Genomic DNA, 16,060 nt, shown 5'->3' with positions numbered 1-16,060 from the left:
GATCATGAGAATTAAATCTTGCACGTTGCGCTAAAAATTTATTTGTAATTGTGGTGCGATTGGATAATCGTGCGGAACTTGAAATCTACGAATAACTACCCAGACTCGTCGAAGATCTGAACATCCAAACTGTTGATTAATAAGCTCAGTTATTATTTTGGAGTCGAAGATTTGGTGAATATCTATGGAAATTACCTGTTTTTATTTCAATCCGCACGGAATTTAAGATATAACGACCATAATTGGACGAGGCTAAATTTTAAGTTACCCCGTTATTAGACCCATATTTCATAGTTCTGTTGTCCATGTTTTTAACTACTAAAGCAACTTCATACAATACATTATGTTTTTGAAATGAAAAGAATATAATGTTTACTGATCTCGATTCGTACATACAGGAAAACAAATCAGTAATCAGATGGTGATGAGCTTCACGTTATCTAGGTAGAAGTACCGCGCGCTAACTCGGAGCAGCGCGACATGCCATGTGCCAGTCAAATTTGTTCCGATTATTAACACTGCGGAGGTTTGAATGTTTTGCGATTACTACTATTGTGGTGGACTAGATTTCCAGTAGTAATAGTCTGTGTATGACTCGTTTGTGCTATCACGATTCTCGTTCTTGTTATTAATAGCTGGTTTCCGTGTAGGGTGTAAAATAGCGTTCTTCTGTTGATCAGTTGGGCCTGAGGTAAACTGCGGTTCCTAGTCGCACAGAGCTCCGGTAATAGTGGCAAGTAATCTGAGCTTTTGCTGGTAGCTCCTACTGATCTCTGTTACCACTGAATTGTAAGCTATCAATAATGAAGGGTGCGGAAAATCCAAATGAACTATGCGTCGAAACACAAACACGGTTAAAAGATTTATTTCATAAACTGGATGTAGACGGAGATGGTCGAATTGACGTGAAGGATCTAACCGCTGGCTTGCAAAAGCTCGGTTTGCCCCATTCGACCGATAACGCCAAAAAGTTCATCGAATCTTCAGATCTGGCCCGCGACGGAGTTGTGGACTTCCAGGAGTTCGCGCAGTATGTCCTTGAACATGAGAGGAACCTCAAGCTTGTCTTCAACAAGATCGACGAGAACGCTGACGGCCACATTGATGAAGAGGTTAGTTACTATGATAATTCGTTAGTTGTCATTTACATCGCCTTTTGGTAATAAAAGCGTATCGATCGTAAATATAATACATATTTACTGGCATTACTGGGATTAGCAGTACGATTTCATCTTACGATTTCATACTTTGTTGCTATTGTATAATTTAAATGGAGTCGAACGTTCTAGTGGATATAATTATTTTGTCTTTAGTTTTTGTGCTTTGCTTCACCCTTCTACGATTTTTGGAACGAAGATGATTAGGCTTCGGACTGGTACATCGAAATATTCAAGCTATATGTGTCAGTCAAATACACTATTGGCTCTGGTAGAGAAGCTCACCGTATTGAAGTCGCAATGGAGTAATCTGTAGGTAGAGTTTGTGGTTTGAAGGATCCCTATAAGGCCTATTTTACGCAGTAACTGGCTCTGACAATAAAGTATATCGTTTTTCTTTAAACAGATAAGCTAATGTTATTCCTACATTTAACTATAATAAATTATATTGTATAGAAATAAGCGAATCATTATCAATCAGTTCATGTCAAATCAAACAGTTAAGCACTTGTTTGACCCGTAACTCGTATCTTAACCATGACTGTCTAACAATATCTCATATATTTCATAATGACAAGAAAATCATCGTCTACAGGTTACGCTCCGTGCACATTATCCAAAACCCTTATTCTTGTGGATATAAGTCGTGCTGTTGGCCAACCTGAAGTACTTCAACTTAGAGCGCACTATCTCTCTACATTTGTCGAAAATACTCTGCATATTCATAAAATAGCGTACATAGTTGTTTCTCTTATATAGAAAATGACGCGTACTCTTCTTTACTACTTCTTTATAGATACCTTTCTGTAAGTTAATATCGGTTTTAATCACTTCCGTGTAACATATTTTGTCTCTGCAATATATCTAATCAGGTAAGGATACTTAGAAGCAAAAAAATATTCAATATTATTGGAGTTTAGAAATAATTGTTTTATAACTAATATAACTAACCATAGCTGAGTAATTTTTTCACGAATTTTGGAAAAAGAAACTACCCTAATAAACATGAAATATGCTTCACACATTCGAAATAAATTTGTTTGAACAGAAATAAGCATAAAGCAACTTTGATGAAAACACTGTTTGATAAAGCAAGATTGAAAAAAACAAATTTGCTTAAAAATATTGCCACTCAAATTTTCAATGGCAATTTTTTATACTATTTTCATTTAAAAAGTGGCAAAACAAAAAAAAATGGCATTGGTTAGTGCTTCTAGTTTAACAGCAGTGAAACAATAGTATTTGTGGAGAATCGCCATCAAAGGTACTGGCCGTATGGCCTCGATTTATGATGTTGGTCACGCTGATGACAGCCACCTTGCTGTTGGTCTGCAGGAAATTATGTCATCGTGTCGGAAGCTGGGCATCAATATTGATCAGGCGGAGGCGCACCGACTTCTTAGAAGAATGGATAAAGATGGCTCTCTGACGATCAACTTCGAGGAGTGGCGGGACTACCTATTGTTTCATCCAACCTCTGATTTGCACGAAATTATTTCTCTGTGGAGGCATCATTCCGTTATGCTAGACGTCGGTAGGTGCAGCATTTAAAAACAATCATTTTGTTCAAGTTATTGCAGTTGAGTTCATGTAGCGCCGAAAATATACAAATTTTCTCGAATATTTTAGTTCTGGCTATAAGCTAAAGTATTTTTAGATAATGTTAGGTAACATTATTAGCTTGAAAAAAGGAACAAGCCGTTCCCGATGAAGAAAAAACTTTGGTTCCATTTTGTGAAATTTCAGTCAGATTTTCGAATAACAACGGGTCGACTTCGCGAGCTTCTCTTTGCAGCGAAATTACGCAAATAATTCTAACTACGTTGATCTAAGAATAATTATAGTAGGTAGTACACGATTTTCACGTTTGATATTCCTTTAGTGTAAGAAAGTAGGAGAAATTGTTGATTAGATTACGACCGCTGATAGAATTACGTTCACGTATTGGCCTATGTATCGAGTAATGCCTAAACTGCTTGCTACTTTTTTAACAGAGTATAAATACCCGGATTGACATCAAAGGGGCGGGGGGATGAAATTCATCGTGTCAAACGAGGTGCTTATTCTTCTTGCTTCACAATGAGGATATTCCTTATCGCACCTTTAACGTAGAAGGCGCTTGTTGTTTATGGGTACGCAAGTGATTTTGGTGACTTCTTTGGAGATGCAACATTAAGTTTTAGTTGGTGGCTTGCTTCCTAGTCTATGCCCTGGTGTAAACTCAAAAGGCTTTCTTGTGAATTTCAGTTGGCTTGTCGAGACACAAGGTCACATCAAAAATACAAAAAAATTCCTTTACGGATACGAATTGTATACAAATTGTGTCGTTGATGAGAATCGACACAGCAAACCTTGGTGTCGTTTCATTTAAAACATTTAATTGAAATGCTTTTTGAACTTGCCTAGTATTACACGGCAGACTAATGTCAATTACAAATTATTCAAGTCTGTTCTTAACTCCTTTTTAACATTTCATGGAAAAATTCAGTTTATCAAATTAAAATTTTTGCAGTGGATTAAAGAACTTTCACGCGAATAATAAAGAAAAGAAATTAAAAAGGAAAATAAAGAAAGTTTGAGCTATTTGTGGTTGTATGTGCATACTCTGCACGTTCTTTACACAAATGTATAAAAAAATAAAGGTGATATTCACAGCGTATAATTTATGTTCCCCATTATACAGATATTTAAGTTGAAGTTAATTTTATCTTAACGTATGTACGAATAGTTTTTATTGTTGGGAGCCAATTATCTGACGCAATGTTTAAGGATGAAACGCGCAAACGTTTATTTACTTCTAGCGTCATTATCGATAGTTGTCGTGGCAGACGACAATAAACAATAACAAAGTAAGAAAGGGATGGCAGACAAGTGTACGTGTATTGTGAGGTGCTCTAACTAAGCCACGTTGTCGCCGAGTTGTCTTAACCATGCCGCTGCCGGCTGCTTCTGACAGATCATTCGTCTGCCTTACATAAGTAACTTTCTGCTTTATTTGTGGAGTAGTAGTACTGTACGGCGTGAGATTTAACTACGCTTGTGCTACAGCAGTACGGTGCATGTCTGTGCGACGATAAGCGTCAGTTATATGATGGGGGGGGGGGGAGGATCTCGACAGACAGAATAATAATGGCACAACTCTTTGAGCTTTGTTTTGTAACAAAGTTTTTTATGAAATCATAAGAGGAGATTATATAGATGTCTCCTTGCAAAACTATCTGTCCCAGAGCTACACTAAGCCAGCTGATTCTCCCTTCCTTGGGAAACGCATGTACTTAGCCAAAATCACTGCTGAAACCATCCGCCCTTATTCGTTTGCATATAACTGTTTCATGTTACAAACAGCTGTTACTTGTTTGCTTCCAAAAGATTTTGTCATAGTCTAATTAAAATGTGCGTGAATATGTTGGCTTGTGTTAGGCAGGGATATGGCCGTTTACCTTACAGCAGTAATTTGCGTTGTGGGATTTCTTCAACAGACTAGAAAATATGTCGTGAACTATGAAAAAGAAAACAAACAGTTGGGAGTCGATCGACTCACCGAAATACCGATGCTTAATGTACAACCTGATAGACTATCGAAATCCCCCCAGTTTTCATCCATCTCCCCTCAATTTATGTATAAAATGTATCTATAAATACTGCATATGTGTATACTCGACTTCAGTAATAAAAACGGTTTTCTACAAATAAAGCTCATAAGCTTTTTGTTTCATCTTTTACTTAGCGTAAAATATAATGTACAGTGTAGTTTTCTCAACTGTACGTAAATATATGCACGTTCTATATATATATATATATATATATATATATATATATAGATCGAGCAGTACAAAACGTAATATACCTTTTGAATTTTCACAGGCCTAGTTAATTTATTTTCAAATATGCGTTATTATTTTTTATGACCCTTAGCTATCTTGAAATTTAAGGATTTTTTTTATTAAGCGACTGTCAGTATCTTAAAAAAAGAGTGTCTGACGAGTATGATATGAACACCTGCTTTCCCACTCTGAATTCGAATGTCATAGTTCAGTAGGAGTGATTTTCCTTTGTTCGTTGATCTTGATTATTTAATATGGAGCTTTTCATCATCTCTGATTGTTGGCGCTACACTTTAGCCGTAATCGACGAACCAGGATACATGAAGTCGTAATGAATCACATTCGTTTTAGATCACCAAACAAATACCGTAAGGTTTTGCAGCTGGTCATTTATGTTAGAATGATAATCCGCAAGTTCAGTTGTATCTATCCATTAATGTAACCGTTTGCGGTTATTATAGAGGATCAATTTTTATCACAGGGCACAGTGGAATCATTGTTATAGCGTAACAGCATAGTGAAGCACGTGTCTCTATGTCTGTCTTGATCCTCGTTTAAATTATGCGGTATGCATTCATTCAATTTTCTAAACTTTTCAATTTAATCGAGGCAAACAAATATAGTATTTTTACATACATCAAAACTAAGTGCTAAGACCTGTGCACCGTTGGCAGAGTCATCTTGTTCTAAACACCTCGTTACTCACATCACCACATATCTTTAATTTTAAAATGTACTTCCTGGATTTTCATGAATCAACGGCTGATACTACTATTAGTAGTGGAACTAATTACCGAATACAGTATCCATCAAGCGAGCTGTGTCGACCTCTGCAATTCCAAAATCGAACTATTATCCGTTATTTACCTTATTTTTTATGGGTTGCCACGACTCGTTTGCTAAAAACCCTGAGTGACGATATCTGAGTAACGGTCTCAGATTTCAGAGTGTACAAGTGCATTTCGAATTCAAAATTTCGAGTGTCGTGAACCGTTGCACCGTTATAAAATAGCACCTTAAAAAATGTTTGTTGCGTTTTATACTAAACAGTCTAATATATATGGGCTAGTTGAATCACTGTTGGCGATAAACGAGTAGATCTTGAAACAATGAGAAATATTCTTGAGTTCTTAGCATCAGTGTATGCAGTCTTGTTGTCTAATTTCTAAACTACGTCTACGTTGCGCATTGACCTTCTCAACTGGCAATTTCTTGGACTTAGTTAGATCCTCTTTATTTGGTGCAAACATTACCGCGATTCCTAAAATTAACCTCTTTTAAAGATAGTGTTGTTCCTAATTTTTGATGAATTTTTATCAGCTCCTAATAGGGTTTTCCTGAATAGCGTTTGCTAATACTGGGAGATCATTTCTACTCAATCTGCAATTGCTGAATTGGTATTTCACAAGACCAGCTAGAGGTCGAGATTTACAAAAGGAAAAATATATTCTGGTTATTGGGAAGTACAAATGTTTCTTATTGCTGGGTTTTTCTTCTGTGATACGATAGTATTACTCAATATTGTTAAGCCAATGTTAAGTACAATGCAAAGCTCATAACAAAATTGTTTGACTTTCAGGCGACATACTTTAGTAGACGAAATACTTCCTCGCTGAAAATAGTAACTAATAATTGGAATCATCAATGTTGTGCATTTAGGAAACTTAAAATTGGCGATAACGCACATGAATTAATATGATGTAAAGCACGAACGATAATATTCGGGTAATGCGGTCAAGGATTTTCATGTAATTTTTTAGTAACGTTTTCAAAACTGGGTGATTAGAAAGCCGAGAGCTAACGTTTAGATGCTTTATACTCGATGCCATTTTCGACTACTAGTGGGTACGCTGTCCCCAAATATTAGTGAAAAATCATTATACTGAAAAAGTCGGTCCGTGTGCAGCGTCTTCGTCGACTTCCGGATTTCACGACACGGATTCAGATACTTAAGACGCTGTTCCGCCACGGAGCATCGACCTACGCGTACTAAAGTCTATGCTACGAGTTAGCAGGCTAGTGATGGGGGTCAGAGTAATGGAACGCTGATCGATCATAAAGAGACGAATGATTTTACGACAACTCTGTTGTTCCCAACCCTTGTCGTAGAAAAAAATAAATACGCATAAGTCGGTAAAAATTATCGTGAACGCAGACGACCTTGTGGTATTGAGCCACAGCAGACACCGTTTGTAGTAAACTGTATCTACCGTGATTCAGTACGTGCTAAAATTTGGCCTAGAGGTTAGCACAAAAATAACCGAAGCCATGAAGTTTATCGATGACAACCAGCTAGCAGATGCCGACATATTGCGACTAAATGGAAGATCGCTGAAGCACATCGAAGAATGTACGTACGTGAATATCACATTAACCTCGAGCGCTAAGTCGTTTAGAGCATACATAGGGGATAGAGCTTGAAAAGCACTAAATAGTACCGACACTAAATAGTCATGGGAACTTTCGTTGGGAACTGCGCTTCGTCTTTGTCAAATGAAAGTCGAACCCATAGCATCTTGTGGGATTCAGATGTCATTCTCGCACGTCGTAGTTTTCTACAGGTTTAAACGCGCCTTCCTGAGAAAAATCAAGCCTTTCATTTACGAAAAACCGATTAGTGTACATAGTGAAAAATACTTTTCTCTTTATCGAAAAACTCCGTCAATATAATTCACCACCTGAGGCATCCGTATAATTATGAACGTTCTGAACGAAGAACGATAAGTTACGAAAACAAAATATCCGACTTAGATCCTTGTTTTACAACGTTAAATCGATGAGCAGTTTTAGATAGAAAAACGTATTTAGAGCAATACGCAATGCACTCCGATATGCGATCCCTATGTTTACTATAAATTATTAGCACGATGTTTTCGTAAATACTGCTATCTACTATGCCCCGAAATTATGCTGAGAACTGTAGTACTACAATATTGACAAGACTAACACCAAGGCTCTCAACAGTAAAAAGGGAAAAATGCATTGGAATTTTAGCGCGATCACATATACGTGTCACTTCTATGTTTAAATCGGCTTCTGTGCAAAATAGTTTATCTGCGTTTATAGAGATATAATTGTATCGTATGCATGTATGAACTGAACAATTTTAAACATTTAAGATCGGTGTGCCCTATTGGAGAATTTGTTAAACTGTGATACTGCACAACATGACGCCGTATGGTATAATCTATTGCACCACATATTGTGTAGATTTCCGTAATTGCTAGCAACCGAAAATCCACTATTTCACACACGATGTGATGGAGCGCATGTACTGCGAAATGTGTAACTACGTATCTCTTATTTCTGTTCTGCCCTTTTTAGGCTTCATTAGTCATAAAATTCTCCTTATAGAAGTCAAAATCGATCTCCGCTATATTTCCTATTCATGTGCTTCGAACTTGTAGGAATGAAACAAAGTTTAAATCTGCTTTTCAGATACTCTACAAATAGCGGTGTTCCGCCCAGCACTATCCTAGACGAACTTAAAACTTATGTGAAAATATACCTTCGATTGATTGCTTACTTTTGTGACGGTTCAGCGGTGACGTGTTTTCCTACTAAACTCAAAAAAACGGCTGATCTAAATTTGAAAGTGGGCGTAGACATTTCGTTTCAAGTTGGGAGTCAGTCGTTCGACCAGCTTTGAAAACCGAGAATTTGGCCATCGGTAATGTGGTGGAACTGTCTACTCCGAGTGTTTGTTCTGGTGGAAAAACAACATGGAGAGACATCCATTTGAAAGGCTACTAATGGATGTCTCTCCATGGATAAATGGATAAATACTTTTTAGGAACTTTAAATGTTTGTCACTTAGTTGTTGTATTATATTTACTTAACGTTTTTTCTTCAGCGTTACTTACTAATACTTAATGTAACCTTAGCTAAGTTTTAGTGGATGACCGTAAGATCTTCCCACAGTGTGTCCAAGGTTTTGGCCTTCCTAAGTGAGACGAAGCTAAATTTGAGCGAAAACGAGGTTTATAAAGTATTTGAAATCATATTGAAAAACAGCCTAAACTATCGATGTTCAACGGAATTATTTATGAACGCAATCAGGGAAGCGTTGAAACGGAAGATAGTGATAACGTCATTACGAGTCTTTCTGACAATGAAAGTAAGGACGATAATATTTATGGCAATAATGACGACTTGCAAGATAGGTTTCAAACTAACGTTAGAGTGGACCGACAGCAACAGCAGCTACAATATTCGAGCTGCTACAACTGCTGTGCTCGAGGATTTTTCGAAAGATGTGACGGGAAATGCAGTGCATGTTTTCATAGTAGGTTGACTTGATATTTTTATTCAATATGTTATCCTTATAATAATTCAAACCAATGTATAATTTTCTGACTGACCTGTGTAAGATAAAATGTATCTAAATCACTTAAAAGATGTGACAGAGCTTTAGGCCTATGAAGCCTATAAGCCTAGTATGTGATACCAAGTATGTTTAGTGAATACATACATTTCAGAAAAACTTGTCTGAGCTATCTGGTCAGTACTAATTAACGAATTAAAATAGAATTGAGAGGTTGAACAAACCATAATAGGCGCAGGTAATGGCCAGTAAATGTAGTTTATATAATAGCCATTTTCCTTTCCTTCGGAAGATTAACATTTACAACTGTTTTCATGGTTCTTAAGAACTTTTGATAATTTATGCGCTTTGATCCTATCAAGCTGAAGAGAGTACGTGTTATTCTTAAGCGTTCACAAACAAAGTATGGTATGATGAAACATTCTATCCAAACGGCCAATTGAACCAAAGTATAAAATTATAAGTTTTTGATTATCCCGGCAACGGGGGTAAACGGAGCACCCGGCCCACAAATATGCTATGTAGTTTTGCTAGAGGTTTACATGTAGGTCCATAGCTTGAACTCAGTAATTTTTATATTATATATATTAGGCTGATAAAATAAGCACATTTTGCAGTTGCGTTTTGCAAAATGATTGTGCTTATACTTCCTACTGCGCTTAGCAAGAGTAATCTGCAAGGGTCATAGAAACGAGGCGGAGAAGAATCGTGCTATCGAAAGAGCTTAATTAAATTAAAATACGTAGGGGAAAACCGAACTCCCATAGCAGACAGTCCTTAATTTCATCTGTTGAATACGTTAGACTGTCTATTTTTAGAATGGAAATTGTTTTTTTATAGAACCCTGCTTGAGTTAATCATGGCACCAAAAAGCGTTGATGCACTTCTAGTACTCACAGTACAGAGCGTGCTACACAGAAGTTTGGCTTCCTTGACCGAAAAAAAAAGTTTAACTTTCTCTAATTAAACATTCAGTGTAATGTGACTGTCTTTCGCTCTTTTAGGTAGAAGCACACCACGACGGTACCTAAATCATTCTTGCGTGAAAAAATATTTCCGTATTGGCATTAGAGTAGCGCGACTCGCGTCGTAAATGGCTGGCCCTCGAGACGTTTTTCTTATTTTGTAAAAGTATATTCAAAATTACATTAGTTACAGGAATTTAATTGAATAATTTCGACAAACATAGTGGTAATCAGCGTTGTCTATTCTGTCGAAGTCAATCGTGGCCTGAAGGCAGCTGTGTTTTGGGACCGCAGTCATATGAAAGCTTTCTCATGCTTTGACACTTTATTGCGGGTAAAGGGTAACTACAAATTGAACAAAAACATCATGTCAAATTTCATAGAAGCTTCATTGTAGCTCATTTGCGGCACTACTGTGATAATTCTGATTCGATCTATCGTTGATGTGAAACTGCCGAAAGTGTAGCTTGTGGTGTGCGCCTATTAAGTTAGCATTAAGTCAAATTTTCGTTAGCCAAGGACTACATCAGTTAGAACATGAAAAAAGTCATGACTGTCTTTTTTAAGAATTTGTGCCAGCTAAAATAATTGAACACGGCGTATTAGTTGACTGTCGACATCTAAACCCGACAGATCGTTTAATATACGTTTTACGGGGTTCATTACAACTGCAATTGAACGATCTGATAAGGTTTTTGTTTCAGCGTCATTATCACGACAATAACTGGATTGGTATTTCGAACTATGTAGCATCATAAAGAATCACAATTGCAAAACGGATTTACGGCTGTACGCATTATGCGAAATATACGGAGTTTACAGCCTCAAAACAGATTGACGAGGTCTTGAATTTTCCGGGAAGTTTCAAGTTAATGAAATTTACTAATTCTTCAATGATGGTGTCTCAAAGTAGCGATCGCGTAAACTGGCGAATATTTATGTTTGATTCGGTGGCTCTATTGTGGTCAAGTAAAGGTTAAATTACTGGGAACGTTACTATCTTTGCTCTCGCCATTAGGGCCTAGCTCGGCAGTTTTGCCTGGTTATACCTCCTTTCCATGTTGCTATATGTGCCTGTAGACTCCCGTCTCGCCAACCTCTCGCTCACGTGGTACTGCCGCCAAATACCGCCAACTAGTATTAGCAGACAGAGAAATCGCCAGTTTGTCCAGAGCAGCTGTGCACTGGTGTCGTGTGTTCGTGGTAAGAGTGCTAATAATGACGGTAATGACACCGCCTGCTCTGCAGCACTTCCTACCAAGTATCAGTTATGCCACGCGTTGTGTTAACTTAGAACATAAAACACTTAGTCTCTAGGTCATGTTGATCTTCCGAGCGTAAATATTTTTGCTCATTATATCCTCTTCAAGTTTTTGTTACTTGTAAATTTGGTAAAGATAGTAAGACGCTCTTCCCATTCGTATGACCTTTTAGATGTCGTTATTATATGATGATTAAATTCTACAAGTGAAAGCATCAAGTTCAACAAGAACTTGTGTGCGGCCTAGCCAAAGAGTGAGGAGAAGTGCAAGCGGACCGCTAGATTGACGGTTAACATCGTTAGCAAGAGCTCAATGTAGGTTCGACCTTTAACGGAAGTTGAACGATAAGGGTGCATTCGAATTGTGATAAATTGCTGTTGTGCTTAAATAACTTTAGTACTAGAAGAAAGGATCTCACCAAGAACGGACCAAATGGGTTTTTTGTTGCTCCAATTGGACCCTATACAGGATCTCCTTTGGGATGAGGCGTGGGGAAAGGATATAAACCCTTTTTATTCACCTTTTGCCAGCGTATCAAGCAGTGAGTATGCCGCTTCCATAACTTTCTTGGTGTTGTTTACCTACCGGGAAGTGTTTCAAGCTCGGTTGCTTTCTATGAATTTAACATTAATGGAAAGCCCTCTAATGTTTGGATTTGGTCAGCGATATCCCAAGTATGTGATTAACTTACGTGGCGAATTCGATAATCCGTTTATTGCTACGTAATCGCACTCGCTAGTGCCTGACAGTATAGAATGGAATATGTCGGATACTGGTAGGCGTCCGAATTGCCGACGGATGTGTTCATTAGCCATGAAAGCGGTCAATTGAAGTTTCTCTGCTACACGAAAATACCATGAAACCGCGAATCTTCTCGGTACAATTCGAGCAAAGCAAGTTGTCGCATGTATTCATGATGGTTCTTGGCGTCTGATTCTTCCGTTATTTGCCAAATTTCTGAGCGTGTCTATGGCGACACATTTTATTGCGGATAAAATTGAAATAGCTACCGGGTATCAAACGTTAAATTACATCAATGCACATATTCACCTGAGGTGAATTTTAGTCGAGTCGATAGATTTCAAGCAATGATTCAAGGAGGAATGACACACGTATTGGCATCATTTTATAGCGCCGATTTTCTGTTGCATATGACCAGAGATAAACTAATTTTGCCATCGATGGCTTTTTATGCGACCTATGTGGCTAATTTGCTACAAATTGCAGAAATGGCTTCTCATGTACGTCAGGTTTTTTGTTAGAATCAATCGAGTAAGCCTTCAAGCTAAGGGCATCAGGGTACAAAGGTATCAAGGCTTTATCGTGTATTTGATTAAATTTAAAAACCAAGATATTTAAAAAATTGACAAGTTATTATCTTAGGCGATCTTGTAGAAAGGGTTTATTCATTACAGCGGATCATTAAATGTATAAAAATTGTGTGATCAACCAATTTTTCGATGTGGACAATATTCATGTCCTCCTAAAATCAAGCTTTCGCAAACAATGGGTATAATTTTTTTACATATCCTCTCACATAAAAAAAAATAAAATTAGAAAATACATTAAACAATATATAAACACAAAATGGTTTTTATTTAATCGCTTTGCTGTTGGGTAGCGTGAATCTACGTCGTTGGCAGCGATTGATTCTGTTAGTCGTAGTGTTCGACTGAGGTGACTCTAGGTAGACGCTCTAATGTTAAGATGTTTCGAATGAAGATTTTATCTGCCGAGCCTCCGCCACGAGCCACCTATTATTGTGAATAATGATCCCTAGGTATTAAGGCGAAAAATCGACTTTTTAAACCGCAATCTATATCTTTTAGCATGCGCAGAGCATTACTGTTTGAATAGGGATGCAAGCTTATAATTCAAAAATTTGTTTTTTAGTTATACGGTTTTTGTTTTTCTAAAGAAGTTTTTCTTATTTAACTTTAAGCGAAAGAAAAAATTCCCAGTGGAAAATGAAACGATTTCGAGGTTATTGTCACATTCTGCAACAAGGTGTCATCTTTTTTAAGGCGATTTTTCTTGGCTATGGCGCACGCTGCCATTTAAAATTAGGTACAGCCTCCACTACTATTTACAAATGTAATGTTACACAGCTCTAGTCATTCAAATTTCACGCAGTCAATAGATATGGAAACTGTACGTTTATACTATGTATGTAACAAAGTCTTTGCACGGATTTCTAACAGTATCTTTGGGATACTATCATTTAACATAAACTGACATCGGTGCCGCTAAAAGCATACAACCAATGTATCTTACAAAAAAAGAGAACAAATATATAAAAATGCATTTGTTCAAGCCTAATTGGCTATCTATTGACTACAGGTACAGACTGTTGACTGTATTGTCATCAGAAAAAAAAAATGCACGCACATGCCACGTGGTGAAAAGAGCATTTTTAAAGCAATCGCTTAAGTATTTAGATAAGTGTTCCGATAGAATTAAATTACGATGGCCGTTTCCATAATCTATGCCCCACAGATTATATACTATTCAATTAAAACTTACGACAAGTTTCAAGTATCCTGCTACTTTACGGAACTATTCAGGTGAGGACGCACTAGTCCCAGACGACTTTACAGAAGCCGAGTTGCGGGATGGCATCTGGTGGCGACATCTAGTGTCAGGAGGAGTTGCCGGTATGGTCTCACGAACATGCACAGCACCCCTTGATCGTACGAAGGTATGCCATTTATTCTTAAATAGCAGTATTGCACTTCCTACTTAGGGAATCGAAGTATCTAATATTTATATTCAAATGCTAAACTATTCCCTTTTTTTGATTTTCTAACTAAATGCGAAAATGATTTGCTAAATGTAATTATCAGCAATTCAGATTTTTATTTACTTTTAAATGTTCGTTTATAAAAAACCTAGGCTAGAGGTTCTTTAACGCATAGAAGCCGATATTTAAAAGCGTAACAATGAACTCGACGACTATATGCAACTATGCCCAATTTTCGCCCCAATCACCACGCTATATATTTACTGTGGGACTGTAGCGATCAAGCCCCGAGTGTGTTGTTGATCCTAAAAGGCTAGCTAGCTTCGGAAATAATTAATCCCGACGCGACACTGAACCTTTCAGCGCATGGTTGTGAGTCTGGCGTCCACACTTCTGGGTACTGTGATGCTAAAGAGCGTGATTGCGAGTCCCATAGATAGAAGTTTTGTTTGTTCGTTCATATTTTTGAATTTATTTCCTGTGCTTGTAAGACCCTCCTCGCCTTTTGCTGTCACGCTGTTGTATTACGACCTCTGGAGAAAGAACTCAAGTGCTCTGCCCAGCGTTTGTGTTGGCGGTAAATACAAGCCTCGTGGGCATCCACTGCTCATTCAACTATTTGTTTTAAATGCTTGTTGATTGCTTTGTTTTAATAAAAAAAATAGGAGTTATTATCATAAGTTAATGCTGTACGTCCTAAGTCGCCACAAGCCCTATATACTGAACTATATTTAAATCGTATATTGAAGTGATCAAAGACATTATTTTAATAAAGATGCCCAAGCAAAAAAAGCAGAAGGCATGTTCTTCGTAAAATTTGCACAACTGTATTTTGTAAATTTAGGATTAATAAGTTGCAGGGTATGGCGTTGAGTATTATTAGGTCACGATTGTATCGAGTGCAGTAATATTATTCTATTATACAGTTTTATAGGACGCCTTGGGTGATGAGTCATGAAATTACTGCGATTTCACCCGATACTACGTTTGTCTGGTAGACCTTTGTACCCGAGTGCAATAAGGAGGTAATGACACTCTCTACTGGCTGGTTACCTTTCATGAATGATTGGTGCATCGTGTGGTAGATTATCAGTTTTCTATACGAGAACTGCAAAGTTCACCATTTGAGTTATCAGGACCGCAGCAAAGATTACGATCAATCTGCAATTCGTTTAGAGGTACAAAAGTCACTGGAAATTTCGAGATTAGAATACTTGAGTTATTATGACCATGTCTCGAATGTGGACTTGGGGGCAATATCCGTATTTGTTCGCATGTTCCGAAACGCCCCTATTCCTTAATGCTGACGTGCGGAAAACTAATGTCAAGACGCACTTTTCAAAAATCGGAAAAAATAGGGAGTATAACTAATTCTCTTTATCTATATGTAATTCGGTAAGAATGTGCATATAGTTCCGCTTATGCTTAGGGATGTACGCTTTATACTATGTGCGTTTACAGCTCTATCTTCAAGTTCATGGCAAAGAATGCGGTTCAGCGTGGAACTGCTTACAAATACTTAAAAAAGAAGGCGGCATTCGTGGTCTTTGGCGCGGCAATGGAATAAATGTGATGAAAATTGCTCCAGAATCCGCTTTGAAATTTCTAACTTACGACCGATTAAAAAACATCATTCGGGTAAGTGTTGTTTGACATAGGACTACTATAAAACGCTTGAAGCTAGAAAGCAATTGACATGTGTTCAAAATCTTGTAATGTACGCTGCACGTTGTGTATATATTGAAGTATTGTGACTAGCGTTTTCAGCGATACGTGATCTCGCTATAC

General features: G+C 37.5%; 1 protein-coding gene across 2 annotated transcripts; it reads left to right on the top strand.

Moving 5' to 3' along the window:
• Positions 1-486: 486 nt before the first annotated feature.
• Positions 487-15,910, top strand: SCaMC (Short Calcium-binding Mitochondrial Carrier; the record flags this gene model as incomplete). 2 transcript variants are annotated; one of them, XM_022816978.2, is given in 4 exon segments in its annotated part: positions 487-1,112; positions 2,493-2,691; positions 14,097-14,230; positions 15,734-15,910. In XM_022816978.2, coding segments are annotated over 4 exon segments (819 nt in total), but the record flags the coding sequence as incomplete, so codon positions are not given.
• Positions 15,911-16,060: the final 150 nt, after the last annotated feature.

This window comes from Varroa destructor, unplaced genomic scaffold, assembly GCF_002443255.2.
Source record: "Varroa destructor unplaced genomic scaffold, Vdes_3.0 BEIS01001377.1, whole genome shotgun sequence".
Taxonomy (NCBI): domain Eukaryota; kingdom Metazoa; phylum Arthropoda; class Arachnida; order Mesostigmata; family Varroidae; genus Varroa; species Varroa destructor.
The sequence above is the reverse complement of the archived record's forward strand: the minus strand, read 5'-3'. Positions and strand labels throughout refer to the sequence as shown.